Source organism: Crocodylus siamensis, chromosome 4, assembly GCF_052110815.1.
Source record: "Crocodylus siamensis isolate JL-2025a chromosome 4, ASM5211081v1, whole genome shotgun sequence".
In the NCBI taxonomy this organism is placed as follows: Eukaryota; Metazoa; Chordata; order Crocodylia; family Crocodylidae; genus Crocodylus; species Crocodylus siamensis.
This window is the reverse complement of record NC_143398.1, coordinates 47,529,202-47,548,893: the sequence shown is the minus strand read 5'-3', so window position 1 is coordinate 47,548,893 and position 19,692 is coordinate 47,529,202. Positions and strand designations below refer to the sequence as shown.

The window sequence follows — 19,692 nt, the reverse complement described above, 5'->3', positions numbered from 1 at the left end:
CATGTTTAAAACCCTGCTACACTGCTTTCTCCATCTTGCCATATGGTAAAGGATAAGCTGAGGACCAAGACTTTCACAGCTATTTGGACATGGACTGATCTTCTGATTTCTTTGCTCTGTCAGAAAGAGCAGGTTTGCACTAGCAGGGGAAATGCCAAGGAGAGAGTCCCGCTTTCTTACAGCCAGTTCTAAAATCTGCCCCTTTCCCATGAATGTTAGAGTATTTGTTTCATTGTATAGCTAGTGGAGATGTGAAACTTGCTGCAGATTGGTCTTTATGTTCTTTATACCTTGGAAGCTTGTTTAACTGTTAACATCAATAGTCCAAGTTCTTCCTGAAGAAAAGTTTGCTTTCTCAGTATGGAAATGAGTTGCATTTTTCAGCTTAGGTATCCAGCCTCTGTCTGTCTCTCGGCTTTTTTTTAGCCCTAGTTCATTCTTAATCAGTTTCTCTCAGAGCAAAGGGAAGAATGCAAATCTGATTGATTCTTTCATAGTTCATCATAATGCTTGGGAAAACAGTTCATTCCCCCAGGACAGTGGTGGTGGGGAGTTAAAAATGGGAAAACTTAGTGAGAAGGGAGAAGTACCTGAAGACGTATTTAGTCTGAAAGTATTTAACAAGGCTTAATCTACATGTACATTTCCTATCATGGCGCTCAGTAGTTGTAATCCAAGCACGGCCTTTCTTTCACATAAATAGGTCTTGTTAAATACATACAGACTAAGTCTTCAATTCTCCAGACTTCTAGTCTAGAGGAGGGTGGCAACAGGTCAAACAATAGTGGGAAAGAAAAATCACCAGGTTTTGAAATCCTTCAGCTCTTGAAGTCTTTGAGGAATTTTATTCCAGAAAAACGAACAGCCTGTTTACTGAATCGGCATGCCTGATAAAAAATAAAATGTCAGTGCCTTTCCATTTTTGACTTACCCTGACTAACTTAGACGTCTGATTTTTACCTTTTGGGTTTTTCCGTATCCTAGTTTAGAACGAACTGAAATATTGTTATTTATATTGGGCTAACGTTTTCCTTCCGGCAAATATTCTGCCATATTTTTCAGGTATTTTCTGAAGTTTTCAGATATCGATGAATTAAGAGTTTAAAGAACCTTGACCTAGATTTAAACTACTTTTATAAGTGCAGTATATTATTTAAAGTGTTAGACGTTTAACACTAAAGAAAATGCTTCTGTAAAAAAACCCCGAACTATTCTGCCAGGTGTTGAGGATATCCTAATTGCATAAGGCTCTCAGCTTATCCCTGTATGATACTGTAAGTACATGGCTATCTGTGGTTTTGTATGCATTGCTTACAAACAGATTAATATGGCTAATAGCACCTGACGATCCACATTTCCAATCTGGGGAAAATTCCAGAATGTTTAAAAATAGTGCTTATACTAAGACAAAAACAGGCAATTCAAGTCTCCTGTGGCATTGGGCTTGAGGAAATCAACCTTTTGGTTAGAAATCAAAATATTTACACTCTTTCGAAATGGCAGTGACAGGACTTTCTGGGCCTATGTAGGGTGTACCTTGTCTGCCTATGAATTATAGACAGTCTGGGACCTTGAAATTCCCAACTCCAGATGGAACTTGCATGGTCCCAGTGCTGTAGCAGTCTGCCAGGTGGGTGAGCTGATAGCAAACAAGGCAATTCTACCTTCCTGGTTTCACTAGAAGATTCAAAATAGGTACATCAGTTTTCCAGGGAAAAACATTCTCTCATTAAAAGTATAGTGATTCAGGTATGTAAATAGATAAAAATGCATAAAAATCATTACAAAAAGCAGCTGAAAAACATCTAGCTGGTTTGTAACCAACTTCCAGAACTTCTTTGCTCAGCTTTGGTGCACATTGTTCATGAGTTTTAAAGCCCTTCAGACAGACAGATGCCTGAGGACTTTATGCTCTGTTTGAAATAGCTGAATCTTTTGTGAAAATGGAGGCCCTCAAGGAGTGAAACATTGCCCTCATCTAACAACCTGCATGATATTATTAATAATATGACTAACAAATATTAAAAAATATCTTGTTCACTTGAAAGGAATTTAGGTATACAGAATGAATTGACAAGTTAGAATTTTTTTTATTACCCTAAGTCATTAAGTGCTGTAGAGTTCCTTATAGCTGCAAGTTGTAAAGTGCTCAAGTTCTATGGTACTGGTAGCATTACAGTGCCATCTAGCATCCCAGCTGTAGGACCAGTTCAGAATTCTGTGAGATGCCAGAAGGTTAAATCATATCTGCAGTGCAAAGCAGCTTATGGTAACTTCTTGGTGTACATGCAAAGCTGCACTTTTGAAGCAGAACTCCTTGATGGTGTACAGTGCTGTTAGGCACCATCCAAGAGAGGCAGTTACTTATCTGGCCCTACCATGATTGGGCTTTTTTAGTAGGGGTTTTGAAAATAGGATGGGCATTATCTTGTTGGGATCTGAAAATGTTTAACTGAGTGTGTTTGATTTGATTTTTTTTTTTTTTTGAGAAAAAGGCCCTCGGAGTGAAACATTGCTGTTATCTAGCAACCTGCACAGTACAGGTGACCCTCGCCATTTGCGGGGGGATGCGTTCTCATTTACCCTGCAAATGATGAAATCCGTGGATAAGACACTACGTTCATGAACTCGGTGCTCCTAGCAGCTGGAGGGGGAGCATGGCTGTGCTGGCAGTGTTGGGAGCCCGGTGGCGGCAAATACGGTGCTCCTGAGGAGCTCCTTTAAGTGTATTTAAGAAGCAGGTTCGGCATTTGTAAATATTTGAAACTGCGAATGCCAAACCTGTGACTAGTGAGGGTTTCCTGTATTGATAACAATGTTTCAGATGTTTAACTGCACATACGAATTACTGACTGGTAATGTTTAAACTAAGCTTTTCAGTATTCATACCACTGGAAAGGAAATAAATCTTGTGGAAATTAAATTCTTTTTCTCACCAAACTGTTTCCTTCCCCCTGAATGCATACACACCAAAAATTGAGCTGCAGTCTAGATTACTTCTTAACACATCTCTAATGTAGAATGGTCCAATAATCATTTAAGTACGTTAGGACTGTAGCTTGCAGGAGAGGAAGCAAGTAGAAATCTGTATCTGTACTTCTCTTTCCAGATGTCTGAAATTTTGGGAAGACCATTGTATTTCTTTCTACTGGAAAGCAATGCCAACAGTTCTAGAGCTTCATATTTCTGCAGAAGGAACCTAGAGTCTTAACAGCAGTTCAGTATTACAGAAATTCATCCTATCAGAGTTTGTGTTGTGGGTTTTTTATGTAAAGGTTCTAAAGTTAGTTGGCTGCGAAAAGTTGACTTCATTGCTGGAAATCATCCTGTCAGCCTTCCTTTGTCCAGAAACTAGCAATATGCAGAAAAACATTTTCAGTAACTAAAAAAAAATGAGGGAAGTGGATCATTAGAGCTCTTAACCGTCAGAAGGAAAGAAGGGTCCTATTACTGAAATGTTTCTGTTAATCATCTTGATCAGTGTCTAAAAGCAAGAATGAATATTCACAGAAAGTGTCTCATCTCCCTTCACCTGTTTAAGGGTCTTAATCTATTAGGTTTGCTTTGTTTTGCTTTTTAGTGATACTGTTGGATGTTATACTATCCATTCCATCTCCTTTAGCAATTTCAGGCTGAAACCAAGAATTGTACACAACTAGTGAAGTAAACCAGTGCTTGAAATTTAAATAGCTTATTCAGTTTTTTTCCTGCCTTATTTACAGCTGCTATTTTTATTTTTAAAGGAATGGTCGTTGGAGGTCAGAATGGAAGTTTACAATCACCCCTTCAACCACTCAGGTGGCTGGCATCTTGAAAATTCAGGTAGGCTTATGCTAAACTAAGTTTAACCAGACAATTTCTAAATGCTTTTTACTAGGCGAATCTAAGGGCTTTATAGTAAGATTTTTATAAGATCTCTGGTTCAGGAAGCAAAAATGGAGCACACTTCATTACAATTATCCATGCAGTAATTTATGATCTGGAAAGGGACCTCAAAAGGCCATCTAGTTTATCTTGTTTTACTGAGGAAAAATAAGTATACCTCCTAAACCATCCTTGACAGATGTTTGCAGCCTATTCTTAAAAACCTCTAATTTCAGCACCTTTTCAGGCACCCTATTTTTGTTTTGAATGCCTTAAAAGATCTTCCTAATATCTAACCTCATCTCCCTTGCTGAAAGTAAACAGATTAGTACCTGCCTTGCTGCCACATGGCTTACAGAGCATTTGAGCACTGTGTTTTTTCGTTTTTGTTTTTTAATAACTTTTTGCTAAACTTTGATTTGAGCGGTAAGCTACCTTGCGTTTAACCAAGGGTAAGAGCCTGCATATGACCAGTAGCTGACATGCCATAAGGGTTCCACCTTCAGTGACCTAATGATACTTGTTCTTAAACTCATATCCTGAGAGTGGTAGAAAAGATGTTATGATATGGGAACAGAACCTCATGAGGTTTTCACCTCAGTCTGCTCTGTCTCTTAGCCAAGGTTTGTATAAAAAGAATTTCCTTGGTTTGTATAAATGTTCATTTTTGATGTTTGGGAGCTGTCTCTATCTAATGAGGGGATATCAAATCATGGACTGACTTAAAAAGATCAGACCTGTCTGTCCTTGATGGGAGATGTCACATTGCCTCTGGCAGACAAGTTCTGGGTGAGGCGTGTGGACAGCGCTGATACTTTAGCCTAAAGCTCACCAAGAATTCCTCAGAAACAGATGACATGTTCTGCTGTAACCTGTAGCTGGGGTAGAGTGAGTGCTCAGTTGTGGAGATGCTTAAGATTCTAAGAAAGCTCTTTGGGGTTCACCTATGTGTTGCCTGTAATTGTGCATTTCCATTGCAGTGAGTGAACTACTGGTGACTCAGTTCCTCCAAAGTGTGTTAAACGCTGATTAATACTGACATTTTGTTACAATGATTCTGTCTCTTAACTATTCTGTAATGTTTAATGTGGTGTTGGCTTCACTTTTCCGTAGGTTCATTATTATGAAGATGGTAACGTCCAGTTAGTGAGCCATAAAGATGTACAGGATTCTCTAACAGTTTCTGTAAGTTGTCTTTTCATAATGTGTTGCCATCTGTTGCGGCACAATTTCATTTGGTTTTGTTAAAATTGTGGATCCAAGATTTTTATGATTAAATAACACTTAGACAACTACACCTCAGTTTACTTACATTGTAAATGTTCGTTCCTGTTCTCTAAAATAACCATCATTTTATATTTCATGTTTGCATGTGATTTAAGAGAAATAATGTAGAATAATTTTATTTACTAGGTATTAGTTATCTCACTTTCCCATTATTATCTGTACTTCTGTTGTTCACTTAAAAATGCTAATTTTAAACTTGATGGCTTCTGGGATTAAATTTTGAATGTGCAGTGGGTTTATTTGAACATTCTCTTCTCCCCACCGTTATTAAGTGTTTGGTAGCATTTGCTCAAAAAGAGTAAGGCACCAAAGATAGCAATTTGCAAAAGAGAGTACCACAGCTAATGCTATTTTAAGGAGGTGACACAATCTGTCTGTAACTAATGCTGTCAGAATCTTGCTTTTATGGACAGTAAGTTATTTCGGTTCATTAAACTTCAGTTTGAGAGATTCTGTGCTGGAATTTAGGCTCTTTCTTAGCTTTCTCTGTTTCAAATAAAGATTATAATGGTGCCTAAGGACATGCTAAAAATAACCCATTGTTTGAAAACAGCAATGGTGGCATCCTCAAGAAACTGGTGCTTTCTGAGGGCAGCATAAACTACTAATTATTGCTTTTAAGTAATAATCATGCATTCTAGAAGGCATTAGGAAGTGCATAAACTTTTATATTTCCTGCTGGAGTGTTCCTCAATAAAAAAACTCAAGCCAATTGCATTAAATAGTCAAAAGAGAATGAAAAAGTAAAATATATGCTGATGACCAGGGATACAGGTTTTCTGTTCACCACAGAAAAACACGGTAAAACTCATGTTTTTCTCATTTTAAGGAGAAAAACATGGGAAATGGTGGGTTTCCCCTTGCAGGCTGGCTGAGTTCCAGCCTGCAGGGTGCTGCAGGGAGCAGAAGAAGTGTGATCAGGCAGGGGATGCCATGTGCATGTGTGCCCATACACAGGGGCACCAGGCAGCCTGGAGAGCAGCTGTCTGCAGATAAGTCTGGGGAGGTGCAGATTGAGGCTCCTGTAGTGAGGTGGGGAGGGAGTTGGGCAAGGCTGGGGCTGCTGCCCAGCCTGGGCAGTGTGTGGGGCTTGGAGCCCAGAGCCGGCATGCATGGCCAAAGGGCCTGGGTAGGGAGTGGGATGGAGCTGTAGGCAGCTCATCTGGGGGTGGTGCTAGCTCCCTGTCACTGCATGCCATGCACTCTTGGAGGGAATGGTGGGCACGTGCCCCCAGAATTGTATACTGGGTGGGGCAGATGTGGGCCCAGGCACCCGTCCTGCTGCTCTCCCCCCAGGGCCTCTGTAACCCAATAGGTAGGACCTGGTGTGACAGGGCAGAGTGGGGTGGGGAAGCTCAGTGCTGCCACCACGAACCCCATGCTGCCATGGCAAGGCTCCTGCTGCTGCTGCTGTGTGGGCAGAGGGTGCCTTGGCAGAGCAGGGCTCATGGCAGTGAGCTTCCCTGCCAGACCCCACTCTGCCCTGCTGTTCCAGGTCCCGCCTGCTGGGCCCCAGAGGCCCCAGGGGGAAGGGCAAGCAGTGTGTGGAGCCCCAAGCCTGCAGCAGGCAGCCCACATGTTCCCCACTCTCCCACAGGGTCCACTCCAGCTGAACTTCACGTTCCACTTCACCACAGAAGCCACTGCCTCCCACAGACAGTGGCCATGGGTTTGGGTGCTACTGTGGGGGCAGGGGACTGCAGACCAGGTTCCTGGCCCCATAGCCCTTGGGGAGGAGGTACTGTGGGTGGGGAGTAAGGGGCACCAGTAGGGCTAGGTGGCTGGGGGTGGGGAGTGAGGGGCAATGGCATAGGCAGGGCATCGGCATATCCGGGTTGTTCAGCACCACAGAGCAGTTGGATGGGGATAGCCGTAGCTGGATCTACATCCTGGTGAGCAAAAGAGGAGCTCTGATTTTCCATGATGGAAAAACCCAAAATCAAATGCCAAAATTTATAACTGTTTAGGATTTATTTTATTATGGTGATTGAGGCACTGGTAGGCTTCCAAATTGCTTTGAACACAATGTTTTATTGATATATATACATTTCAACTTGGGGGGGGGGGGGTCTGTGTCTGTGTCTGTGTAACCTGGTGTTTCATTTAAAGTGCAGATACAGCAGAGTTGGGAGGTTTTAATCAGAGATACCAGGATTTTTTTATCAGGGAATACTGGATTTTTTTAACAGAGAAAACTGGAGAGTCCCTGATTATAACAAAAATGCTCCCAAATGTGTTTTTGTTCTGCATCTCTCCTAGTTTTTATACTCTTGTTAATTTGACAGTTCTATATTTTTTATCAAAATAACTGCAGAAGCTCAAAGGGATCTTTGGACTGTATTGGTGTTGGCTAAAATCAACTGGAGCCAATGAGGTTAATCTGAGGTGCACTTATTGCCGATTGAAAATAACCCTGGTTGGTATAAACAAGTCTGTATTCACTTGCCAAAAATAACTGAACAGGGATACTGTTGCATAGTTTTTTATTAGTTTTCTTCTTTCCAGTAATGATCTGTCTGTAATAATGGATTGACTAGAGGCCAGTGCAACACTACTTTTTTTTCATAATTCAGGCATGAAGAACTTGGTACCAAAGAAACCAGTACTGACCCTTCAGGGAATTTTCATCAGATCTCAAAATATCATTCACAATATGAGAACAGAATTTATGGTCTGACTAATGAAGACTACCTTAAGTATCTCATAACTGTGAAAGAAGTAGAACTTGAAAGCTGTTTTGGAATTGACATGTTTAGTGTGACATCTTTTTTTTGAAACCTTCTTTTTTCCCCCCCCCACCTAGAATGAAACCCAAACAGCAAAGGAATTCATAAAAATTGTAGAGGCTGCAGAAAATGAGTATCAGGTATGATGTCTTAAACAAATGTAACATGTAAATACAAGATGTTTAATTCTATAGATTTATTCCAGAGTGGTTCCAAGCTCAACATGCTACTAAAATAGGAAAATTAGGTATTGTAAGTAAACTTAATTTAAGGACTATATGACTATGTTAACATTTCTAGTCATCTTTTACCAGTCCTTCTGAGAGTTGCACCCACTTGTTGCATTTTATCCTGAAATACATTCTAAGTTTGCTTGAGAACAGACTCTCTTTACACAGTGCCTAGAATATTAAGACCTTAGTTCTCATTAGAGTCTTTAGGTACTCGTGAAATATTGCACAACTTCAGTTGTGAGAAGCCAATCCACAGTTAAACAGGTTTGATAACTATGGCTAAACTTAGTTATACAGCTGGGTGCACTTTATGGTTTTTTTCAAAGCATAGCTATCTAGAAAATGTGGCAGTTAAGACCTGTTCACTTAGACTGTTGACATGACAGTGTAAGTTCTGGACACAAAATGTCACATTTACATTCATTTTCTAAAAGCACTGTACATTTTAAACTGTAACTTGACTAAAAGGGCCACACGCACAGTTTGCTCATACTGTTTGCACTTGTCACACAGGAAAAGAAATGAAAGCTTATGGCATAAGGAAAGCCCCACTGTTGGCTAAAAAACTTCCTGCACCAAAACGATTTTAGAACCTGTCTGACAACTTACAGTAGTTAACTCTGATTTTAATTTTTAAACTGCATATTTTCATAAGATTTCACAGAGGAAGAGGTAACAAATTGTTACCCTGATTTTTATTTTGACTGCCATTTCAATTCTCTTCTGTTCTTCTTTAATACTTTTGTTTAAACAGACTGCCATCAGTGAGAATTATCAGACAATGTCGGACACTACCTTCAAAGCCTTACGTCGACAGTTGCCAGTTACCCGCACTAAGATTGACTGGAACAAGATCCTTAGCTACAAGATCGGAAAAGAGATGCAGAATGCTTAAGACGAACATTGCATGACTGGATCATTTTAGTGTCCTTGTATACAAATAAAACTTATTACAAAAAGTATTTGGAACGGTCAAGTCACCCAGTCAGCATGGGCTTTTGCCATTGAAAAATCACTGTAAGTAGTTTGGTTAGAGCACAAAGCTTAGCTAATTGACCATTTTTTCTTTCTGTTTTTCCTTTTCTCAGAGCATTGCAAAATCAGTGTAGCTCAAATTCTTTTCAAGTTTCTGTTGTACCTTGACTTTTTTTATAATGAAAACCATGCCTTTAGTTTTCAATTGAAAATTAAGAACAGTTCAAAAAACTATTTTTGCATACAATATCCCTGTATTTCTTGCTTTCATAAGAAGTGGGCGACTTTTGAAATTTGCTGGATTCCTCAAAGAAATTGTTAATGTACATTTCTAGTTCAAGGCTCATCATGAATTTTGCCATAGGTGCTGCTGTAGAAACCGTTGTATCCCTTCATTGTACGTAAGATTGGGAAAGCATTTTCTATATTATGTTTAAATCTTCCAAAATACTTATTTAGCTAGCTCGGTGTTAACTAAACTTTTTTTAAATAAGGCCAAGGTCTAATGCTGTTTTAAGATTATGAAATTAAATAAAAGTACTTATTTCAGAAATGCATTTAATGCTTTGTTCCTGACAGTTACTTTAAATGAACTCAAATTCCATCTGCCCTTGAGTTATTTTTTATCATACAGCCACAAATGTATTATAACAAGGCATACTGTAATATATATAATCCTGTACTCATTACCATGTCTGTCGGTTTATTTTTCTTGGATTGAAATGTACTAAAATTCAATGTGACATTAAAATGCAAATTTTCTATTTATTTGAGCAGCAAATTGCTTAATGATATATCATATTATGTGGTATTTATAAAAGATGAAACCTGCTTGAAGCAGATATTTTTCCCGTCTGAAATTTGTGCAGTGTTATGGCTGTATTAGAAAAGCTGGGTGTACGGGCAGCTTGCTGTAACATTATACGTTTTGTCTTCGTAAATATAAGGAATGTGTTTATAATATGCCATTGACAGCTGTTCATGTTGACTGCAGGGAACTGAAGACACTTACTACAATAGTGAAGACAAAGAATTCTGATAGAATGGGGAGAATATTTTCTTTATCTGTTGCATTTGGGAGTGAAAAACAGTTTTAGGGTTAAACAAAGACATACCAGTCTCAATGTACATGGAAAAACTTTTCAGTGGTTTGAAATGTAAATAGTTTGCCTCTAAAACTATGTATGAAAGCATAATCTTACCACTTACGGAAAGGTGCTTATGTTCCTAATTTAACACTATAAGAATTTTTTTAATTAATTGAATAGATTTTTATAGGTGTTAAAATTTACTGGGATTATGGGAGTTCCTGTAGAACAAAGGCGTTATATGAATTCTTATTTGTTTTTTTAGGATTCTAATCATTTACTTTAAGTCTAGGTCATGGCATAGGATGATGGTGAACATAGATTTGTGCAAAGTTTTATTATAAAAAATGCACGAGTATTCTACTTTAATCTTCAACTTTCAACTGTATTTTTTCAGAATAATAAAAACACTGAAGTAGAAATCTCTTGTGTGTTTCAAAATAAACACAAACAGAATTGTGCAAATTTTTCTCTATTTTTTTGCAATGAACTATTGCTTAAAGTGATTGATTTGGGTCATCAAGTGAACAAGTGAGAATTCATAATAGCAATACAGTTATTTGTATGGTGTTTAAGATGATATCCTTTGTTTCAGTCTCTTTTTTTCATGAAAGGGTCTAAGTCTTTTGAGGACAGATTCTCAGAATTACTGCAGTTCTACAGGACTGGAAGAAAGCAGAAATGCTGGCTGACTTCAGTTCTGTGGTGTTCCCAAAATTTATGGGCAGTTGCCTTTTTAGGTGTCTGCTTACCTGAATAGTGTTGAAAAGATCTTGTCCTGCCCAGGTTTATTGAACGGTATCTTATAACATCTAAAACATAACTAATGATTGATTCCCAGTGGCTGTTTAAGCAATTTTTAGGTCTAACATGCACTTTATATAGCACTTTTTCTTTTCTCCAGCACTTCGACTTGTATAGAAGAAGCCAGAGGTGGATTGGGGAGGTGATTCCATGAATCTGTCAAAGGGTTGATGGAATTGTTAATGGACATGGTACAGAAATCTTAATCTAAGTAACAGTTCATGTGTGAATAGGTCAGTGCAGACTAAAAATGGCTCTTTGCCCTGTCTATAGTAAGTCTTTACCTTAAGTCAGTTCCCAGTAGTTGAGCACTTTTCCTTTAATATGTAGTACTATTATTTGTTTCACTATTCCTGATAATGCAGTCCTTGTCTCTTCTGACTGCATCCCCTCAAATATTATTCCTTCAGGCTCAAAACATACTAGTTACATGGTTTTCGTAAGTGAGAATTCTTGAACTGTAGAATGTCTTTAAAAAACCTTTTTTCCTAATGCTGAATTGAGAGTGGTGTTTACACTTGTCCTACTTGGGGCATTTCATGCATATAAAAAGTTTAAATATTTAATTTTTCATTTTAAAGTAGATTTCAGGATTGTCTCTGCCAGTAACATTGAGATAAACCTGTCATTTCCCATATTGCAGCATGCTCTGGAATAAGATATACACAACTTGTTTTTGAAAGGTAGAATTAAGAACAAAGATAGATCTTTCAATGTAGCAAGTCACCGAGTAATAGCAACTAGGGAGCTGAGCCTGCTTATTGTCCAGTTTCCTGTGAATCAGGTGCATATTTTACTTTTGCTTTTGCCTGGTAAGTGGCAGAAACTGCTTCCACAGTATTTCTTGCATGTAACATGCATTCCAACTTGCACCGTTTTTCCAAAAACCACATGCTGTATGTAAGGAAAATATAGTAGGCATTACTAAAAAGTAGATGCACTTTTAGCTCAACTTTTGTTTCTTATGCATGTCATCTGCGAGGTGAGTCAAATGCAGCAGTTTCACTCTTCAACCACTTTTTTTGTGATAGCCCCTTCCTTTTGAAGAGGGGAGAAGATGCCTTGGTTTAGTAGGTAAAATCGAACCTGTCTTTGAGTACCATAAAGCTACTTTCTACAGATGTAGAATAATTTGTATCTGTTTATCTAAAGGATAAATACATAGTTCTTCATTTGAGGGGAAGTAACCAGCAATGTGAATATAAGTTGGGAGTAGATGTCTGACCAGCACAATGGCTGAAAGGGACCTTGGGGCCATGGTTAATCACAGATGAACGTGAACTGCCAGTGCAATGCTGTAGTCAACAGAGCTGATCACATACTGGGATGCGTTGGTCAATGTGTCACAGGTAGGGCTAAGGAAGTAATATTTCCTTTCTGCTAGACACTGGTGAGACCCTGGTGGCAGTCTATAAGTTTGTAAGGGGTGAATATTGGGAGCTCAGAGGGAAAACTTCACTAGGGCAGCCCAGGGGAGGACAAGAAGCAATGACCGTAAGCTGTTAAAGGATTGTTTCAGGTTGGATGTAAGGACGAACTTCTTTACAGTAGGGGTGACCAGAATCTGGAATAGACTTCCCAAAGGGTTGGTGTAGTCCCCAACCTTTTGAAGTCTTCAGGAGAAGACTGGACAGACACCTTGATGGGATAATTTGATCTCAACAGTATTCCTGCCCAGAGCAGGGGGTTGGACTCGATGATCTTTCAAAGTCCCTTTCAGCCCTGGATTCTATGATTTGTTCCTTTTCCTTAGTTTACCTGGTGGAAAGGGGGGAGCTGCAGAGGTCCTCCACTGCTTCTAAAAAGCGTGCAGCCAGCGCCCAATGCTTCTGAGGAAAATTGAAGGGGGGTGGGAAATCCCAATACCTGTAGCAACAGAAGGCGGTGGGAAATCCTTCCAGACCCCACATGGCAAGCAACGAAGCCTAGAAATGTGGGACAGCAAAATTCCCTGCATTCGCTGCAACCTGGGGACTGCAAGCATAACTCCACACATCCTATCATTTTACTGCATAGCTAAAATTCCTCTTTCTTTATCCCTTCCATGAACTTATTCCAACTCTTTTAACCTTTTATAAATAAGCTAGTTGTGGATTACTGCTTTGCTCTCCTGCTGCTGAGTATGGTCCTCTCCAACATCCACCTGCTTGGCTGCCCAGCTCTTACCATCTTCCAGGAGTCTCTGCATGTTGTGGAGGAGGGTGTTCCTGGGCTTCTAACTTGCTTTTTAGCAGCAGCATAGCTACTGATAGATCATCCCTGACCAATGCTTACCCAGTCTCCTCTTGAAAACCCCTAATGATGGAGTTTTCACGGCGTCTGTAGGCAGTCTATTCCATTGCCTCACTATTCTAACAGTGAATGTCTTTTTTTTTTCTAATAAAACTAAACCTACATTGCTAAAACAACTGAAAAAGGTGTTTTCTCTGGTCTGACATGTCAGTTCAAAGACTCATGTCCTTTCTTAGTTGCCTTTTCCTGCAGCTGAACATGCTTATTTCTATCAACCTCAAATGGCTTGCCTTCTAAGCTCTCTGTTTTTTGTCACCCATTTCTGGGCCCTCTAATTTTTCCATGTCCTTCTAAAAATACAGAGCCCAAAGCTACCCACAGTACTGTAGATGAGGCCTAACCAGTGAAGAGCACTTCCACCCTTGTCCTGCTCATAATGCTTGTATTGATGCAGCCCAAAACAGCAATCATCTTTGTACAGCTGTGCCACACTCCACCAAGACTCCTAAATCCTACTCTGTGTTGCTGCCATTGCAGCCAGTTGTCTCTCATTTTGTATTTGTGTTTTTGATTACCCTTGTTGAGGTGTAGCATATCTATCAAGATACTTCTGAACTGTAGTCCTGTCCTCTAGCATGTTTGCATTCCTTCTCCCTTCATGTAGTCTGCAACTTTGCTCAGAAAGATCTCAATTCTAGTATCCAAATTGTTAACAAACAAATTTAAATAGCACCAAGCCCAGGGCAGACTCCTGTGAGACTCCACTTGAAACCTCCTGCCAGGTGGCTCCTTTAAAGGAATTGGACTCTTCTAACTGGAGAAAGCGCACTATGGCTAAAGTGATATTACAAGTTTTGTGGAAGAACATATAAAAATGAAGGAAGAAAGAAACATTGTAAAAGGAGTGGATTTAACAGCAAGCATCTTCCTGAGGAGGAAAGAATAAAAGGCAAAAACTGGTGCCACTAATCTGATTTTTTTTTTTTGTACTTCAGCTCAGTGTGTGGTACTACATCCTAAAGGAGGAGTTCCCCTTGAGGTGGTAACAGTTAAAATAGCCTTTACTTGCAAAGGGGGAACAAAACACCCTTCCCCAGTTATGTTCTTCATGTATAGTTTTCTAAGCAAGTGGTTCATGCAGAGGTCTGTATTCAGATGGTTGTTTCCTGCACAAACTATGGAAAAAACTGAATTAAGTCCCCCTCTGGTCAGCCATGTGCAGCAACTATTTCCGTGTACATCTATGCTGCTGTTTTGTTCCAGTGTGTACCTCCTGTACTGTAGCTTGCAAAAGTGCTCCCTCTGGAAAGCTTGCATTCAGCTATCCCTCCAACAGTTCACCACATGCTAACGGTGCTTTATCAATTGGTCTTAATCTAATTTGAAGTTAAAATTGATTTTTAAGAGTGTTGCTTTGAACACGTCAATGTATTTCTGCATTGCCTTGGCATATGATTTTTTTTCTCTCCTGCAAGGGGCACAGTGTGGTTAATAGAATGCTAGAACTCCAGGTTCCTTTCAAAAAGAAATACGCACATTGCAGAAACATGAGCTTGTGGTTTGGAAAATAAAAGGGGTTCTTTTTTCTTTTAAATCTTGGGGAATGTTGTGTCTCCTTTTACCTTGGTAACTGAGATTTAGTTTCTGCCTAAGTAGATGGAATCTCAGGTTTCTGCATTCATTAGAGGCACAGCTATTTGTAGTTTTAAAGCAAATAGCAAATGATAATATTCTGTTGGCATGGAAAATCTGCTTTCAGTTAGATGCTGCATTAGGGTTTTAGGATGCATAGAATTGGGAAGTTTTGCAACTGATGCAACACTAATGAGTCTAAAATATTAGCTATAGGAGCATGGAATAACAAGATGGCATTTAGGCCTCCTCTACCCATTACAGGTATTGTGCACTTAACTGGTTGCAATTGTAATTATATGTGGGAAGTAGCTATCACACAATAAAAAGCTCCAACCAGCTATAAAGTTAGATTTTGAAAATGTGTACGTACTTAATAGCTGGTTGCTATTGAGCTTTAATTTGCATGTGTAGCAGGGTCTCCCCTCCAGTTTCAACTGATAGGGCTCCCAACCATAGGGTGCACCATGCCCAGTGTGAAACTCCCAAGCCCTGGGGATTGCATCTGTTTGTGAAACCTCCAGGTCCTGGGCATTGCTGCAGGACAATTTTAATTACCCCACTCAGGGGATTTCCTGTACCCCCAGGGTTAGGGAGATCATGATCTGGTTGCCCTGGGCTGTGTGGGGCTCTCAGCTGCAGGAGTTTGCTTCTTGTTGGTGCAGTAGTCTGGGATTGGGTTCCCCCTGCATGGACAATTAGGTGTGTTGGGATGGTAGGAGGTGTGATTGTGTGAATTGTGCATTAGAACTCATCATGCCCTTATCTACATGTGTAGAGGGGGCCTCATTAGGCAAAACCATGCACCAATCTAAAAGCTGAGATTCTCAAATGGAGGAATTGCCTTTGAACAGTAATATAAATAATAGACTTGGACTGTTGAAGTAAGTTGCAATGAAGTTAACATAGTAGATCAATCATTGTTTGTATGAGTATGAAACTCCCACCACCACTTCTCCCTTATGCCCTTGAAGCTGGGAAGATAAAGGCACTATAGTCAGTTTAGTGTGGGGCATGAAAAGGATTAACTTTGCAATCCTAAAGACACTTCTCTAAGATGAGGTGGAGAACAGAAAACAGTCCTAGATGCTTAGGTAAAACATTAATGAGCCCTGTATAAATGTTTATTATCAGCAGAGCTAATGGTGCTCCAGTTAACATAGTCTAAAACTTCTAATTATAAGATCCTGTTTTCAAATGCTTACTTGCTTAACTGTTTGGATTTAATTTTCTCAGGGCAGGTATCAATCTGAAGTTGAATTTTTTTTCAGGGGAAGAGTTTTAGTCAAAATTGTTCAGACCTTTCTGAGCAGAAGAGTGGGTGAACACATATCAATTGATCATATACAAAAAAACCTAGAACTCCTAGTTCCAAAATTATAGCTTTTATTAGACCAACTGGGAAATCATAAGAAAACTGTCCCTTTCTGCAAGCTTTTGGGATCAAAGTCCCTTCGTCAGGCTCTGGGAAAAGTATAGATGGTACAAGATGGTAGAAAGTGCTCATAGGTAGGAAATAAACTTCATTGTTGCACAGAGGGAGCTGTAGATGGAGGCTGTTCCTCTGGGTCCATGAGAGTGTCTGTGAGCTGTGCTGGGTAGCTCTTTGATGTATAGATCAGGTAGAATTCATTCCCTGGAGGTAGACAAGGTTCTTTGCGTGCATCTGATATCCTTTATCAGACCAACTTAAATAGTTGGAAGACAATTTTAAGCAAGCTTTCGGGTTCAAAAACCCTTCGTCAGGCTAAGGAAGTTTCAGCAGTTGGTGTGTGCTCTTCCTGGATGGAATGAAAAGTAAAGAAGCCAGAGGCTGGGCTGGTATGTGTACAAGACAGGCAGTCAGTGAAAATGTAGATTGAGGAGTCAATGGGTGAGAGACAGGCTGGGGAGAGGGGGGGAGAGGAAGAGACAAAAGGGGGATGAATAGTGAAGAGATACCTGGGGAGTCGGATGTCCGGCAGGTTATGTGTCATAAATCTAATGTCTATATTTAGTCCATGATTTTTAGTATCCAGGAAGCTGATGAAGTGGAGTTCATAGGCTCGTCTCTGGGAAGTATAACAACACGAAAGCATCCTGGCACTTCAAAATGGTGATGGGGGTGCTTGAACTAAAGTTTGTTGAATGAGCTTTAGTTCAAGTGCTGTCACCATTTTTAAGTGTGGGGGCACTGACACATGAGGGACCATGGAACTTTAATTAGAGCCACTGTAATTAAAGTGCCACTCCCCACCCCCAAAGCACATGTAAAAGTGCCAAGAGGCAGCTGCCTGAGCCTGTTCAGGAGGGCTCAGGCCAAGGGGGAAGGTGTGAGCCTTCCTGGCTGGCCAGGGCTGAGTGGTCTCTGGGCCAGGTGCTCAGCCCCCGATGGCTGTGTTGCATGACCTGCAACCTGACCCGTCTGTGTCTGTGTGTGTGCACCTGTATGTCTGTGTCTGCCCCGTGGCCCCAGATTCTTCAGCCCCAGCCCCTTCCCTCACCGTGGGGGCTTCAGTTTGCCCCCTTGCCCCATTTTCCCTTCTGCAAACTTACCTCCATGAAGTAAGTGGATTGTGGAGCTCTGCTGGGCTGCTCTTCTCCTTCCTCTCTGCTCTGCTGTCTGCTGGCCAGGCAGACTCCTGGTCACCAGCAATGTTTATGGGCCAGTATGCATATGCACATAAGCATACTGCCTGCCTCTCCCTCCCAGGCCCCCATTTCCTGAAGGGCCCTGGGCTAGACTGGGCATTAATCTGCCTATGGCAACCTGGGGAAAGTCAGGTCCCAGATATCTCCCACCAAGCATCTCAGATTAGTGAACATTTCTTTTACCTGGCATTCTCTGTTCCTCAATTTTCAATCAGTAAAATATGATGATATACCTGTCTCACACAGGTGTTATAATACTGTTTGTGGAGAACTCAGATATCATAGTGAACAGCACCCTAGAAAAGTTCAACAGGAAATTAATATTTTTGCATTCATGATAAGGTTTGAACAATGTGTGGTAAATAGGGTCTGAAGATGCACGTTGAACAAGGATGGTTAAACAAAATATCAGATCAACAATATCAAACAACAGTCAAACCAATAGCTGCTCTTTCTGTGAGTGCTGTCCAGCTTGTGTATTTAATGCAGCAGAGGTCCTCCACTCATGTGGAGTGGGGAAGGAGGAGTATGAGATCTCCAGGTCTATTTTGGATCTCCCTGAACAGATCATCTCCCTCCTGCATTTTGTAGTCACGCAATTCCAATGTTGCTATCAAGCAGAGACAATATTGTTTTATGTTAAAAAGGTAATTTGAATTTGAAAGACAAGAAGTTAATGGAGGGACTCATTAAGGGAAGGTTCCAGGAAAATTAGCCTAGTAATAACATTTCAGAGAGATGTGATGTGACAGAACTGAGGCAGAGATTGTAGTTGAGAGGTTGACAGCAGTCAAGCTGAGAGATACCAAGCACATGGATATTTCAGTACTTAATCTTGCAAAAGCTAAGTCAGTCAAGTTTGGCATTTAATTTGAATGCTACCTACTCAGAGTATTGAGGATGTGCTTCTTTCAACAGTCTGTTCAGTCCACATTAACACTTTTTTACCTCTTATGAACAAGTATCTGTCTTTGACCACCCGCGTGACTGATAGGGTTTTTTTTTCCTATTCTGGCTTAAGTGGGGTGAGTGATGTTTAACTCATCTCAGCTAGTTTCTGGTATGATCTTCTTCCATACATTTTTTTGAAGACACTCAGTGTTACCAGGACACACGGAAAAATAATGTGAGCTCTGTATTAATCACAAAAACTTCATGTGGGAAGGTCAAGCTGGGAGATGTGCTGCTTTATATCTGTATTGAAAAAACTGGCAAGGCTTCTCAAGCTGGAACATTTTACTTCTTACAAAAGAGATGAAGTATTTAATGCCCAGAAAAGTCAAATTTCTTTCTATGCACTTCATTCTCCAAATTTCCTTCAGGAAAGAAAACTGAATATACTGTCCGCCTTTAATAAAGATGGTGGTTTGACAGACTGATCTATTGCCCTTAATGTCAGAAAGATTCTGGTTCTTCTTCAGGTTTTCATCCTTCTGTTCTGCCTCCCTCTGCCTCCCAGAACCTCATTTGCCTTGCACAGAATGTGCGAGGAAATGCCAAATTCTGACTTGCTAGAGCTCTTTCTGGCTAGAGTCCAGCCTTACTTTGATTGTTGTCCCTCCAGCTTCTCCCCCAACCCTAATGCACACATCATAGCTCAGCATGTTACTAGCTTTGAAGAAAACTTAGGTTTTCTTTAATAAGTGGTATTGCAAGTTCATGTTTTGACACTCCACACATCATTTGTCCTATATCTGTTGGTGCCAAAGATAGAATTTTCACTTGACTCTAAAGAAAGAAAAAGTTGACATTTTAATATATACTGGCATGTCTACACATGCATTTACTGCGCGTTAAGTAGTTTTTAGGTCAGCATCTACACATGCAGCCATTAAAGTGCAGTGACGGGGTATGTGGACTGACTTGGGACTAAAGTTAGTTCCAAGTCAATCCACACACGGTCTTGTTCAGTAAGGCATCTACACATGTTACTGCACAGTAACTAATCAGATGTAAATTTGATACCTGCATGATGCCCAAGCTGGTGTAAGTTGCCATAGTTACTACGCAGTACAGGTGTGCACGTGTAGACTACCCCTGCATTAGCCCTGCAGGGCTAGCCCTGTGCTGAAGTACCCTAGAGCCCCAGTGAGATCCTCCATAGCATGTCGAACCAGATCACAGCAACCCCCAGCTGGCAGGCTGACCCCTGGGACCTCCTGCCAGCCAAGGGTGCACCACCCTGGCTCAATATTTGTCTGCATTAATTTCATGTGTAGA

At 40.4% G+C, this 19,692-nt stretch overlaps 1 protein-coding gene across 1 annotated transcript in view; it reads left to right on the top strand.

Moving 5' to 3' along the window:
- The window catches only part of CAPZA2 (capping actin protein of muscle Z-line subunit alpha 2), a 39,277-nt gene extending 29,424 nt beyond the window's left edge, over positions 1-9,853 (top strand). The window contains exons 7-10 of the mRNA XM_090042232.1: positions 3,744-3,822; positions 4,978-5,049; positions 7,955-8,017; positions 8,865-9,853. Coding sequence (XP_089898358.1) covers positions 3,744-3,822; positions 4,978-5,049; positions 7,955-8,017; positions 8,865-9,005 — 355 coding nt within the window. The 3' untranslated portion in view covers positions 9,006-9,853. The remainder of the gene's footprint in view (positions 1-3,743; positions 3,823-4,977; positions 5,050-7,954; positions 8,018-8,864) is intronic.
- Positions 9,854-19,692: the final 9,839 nt, after the last annotated feature.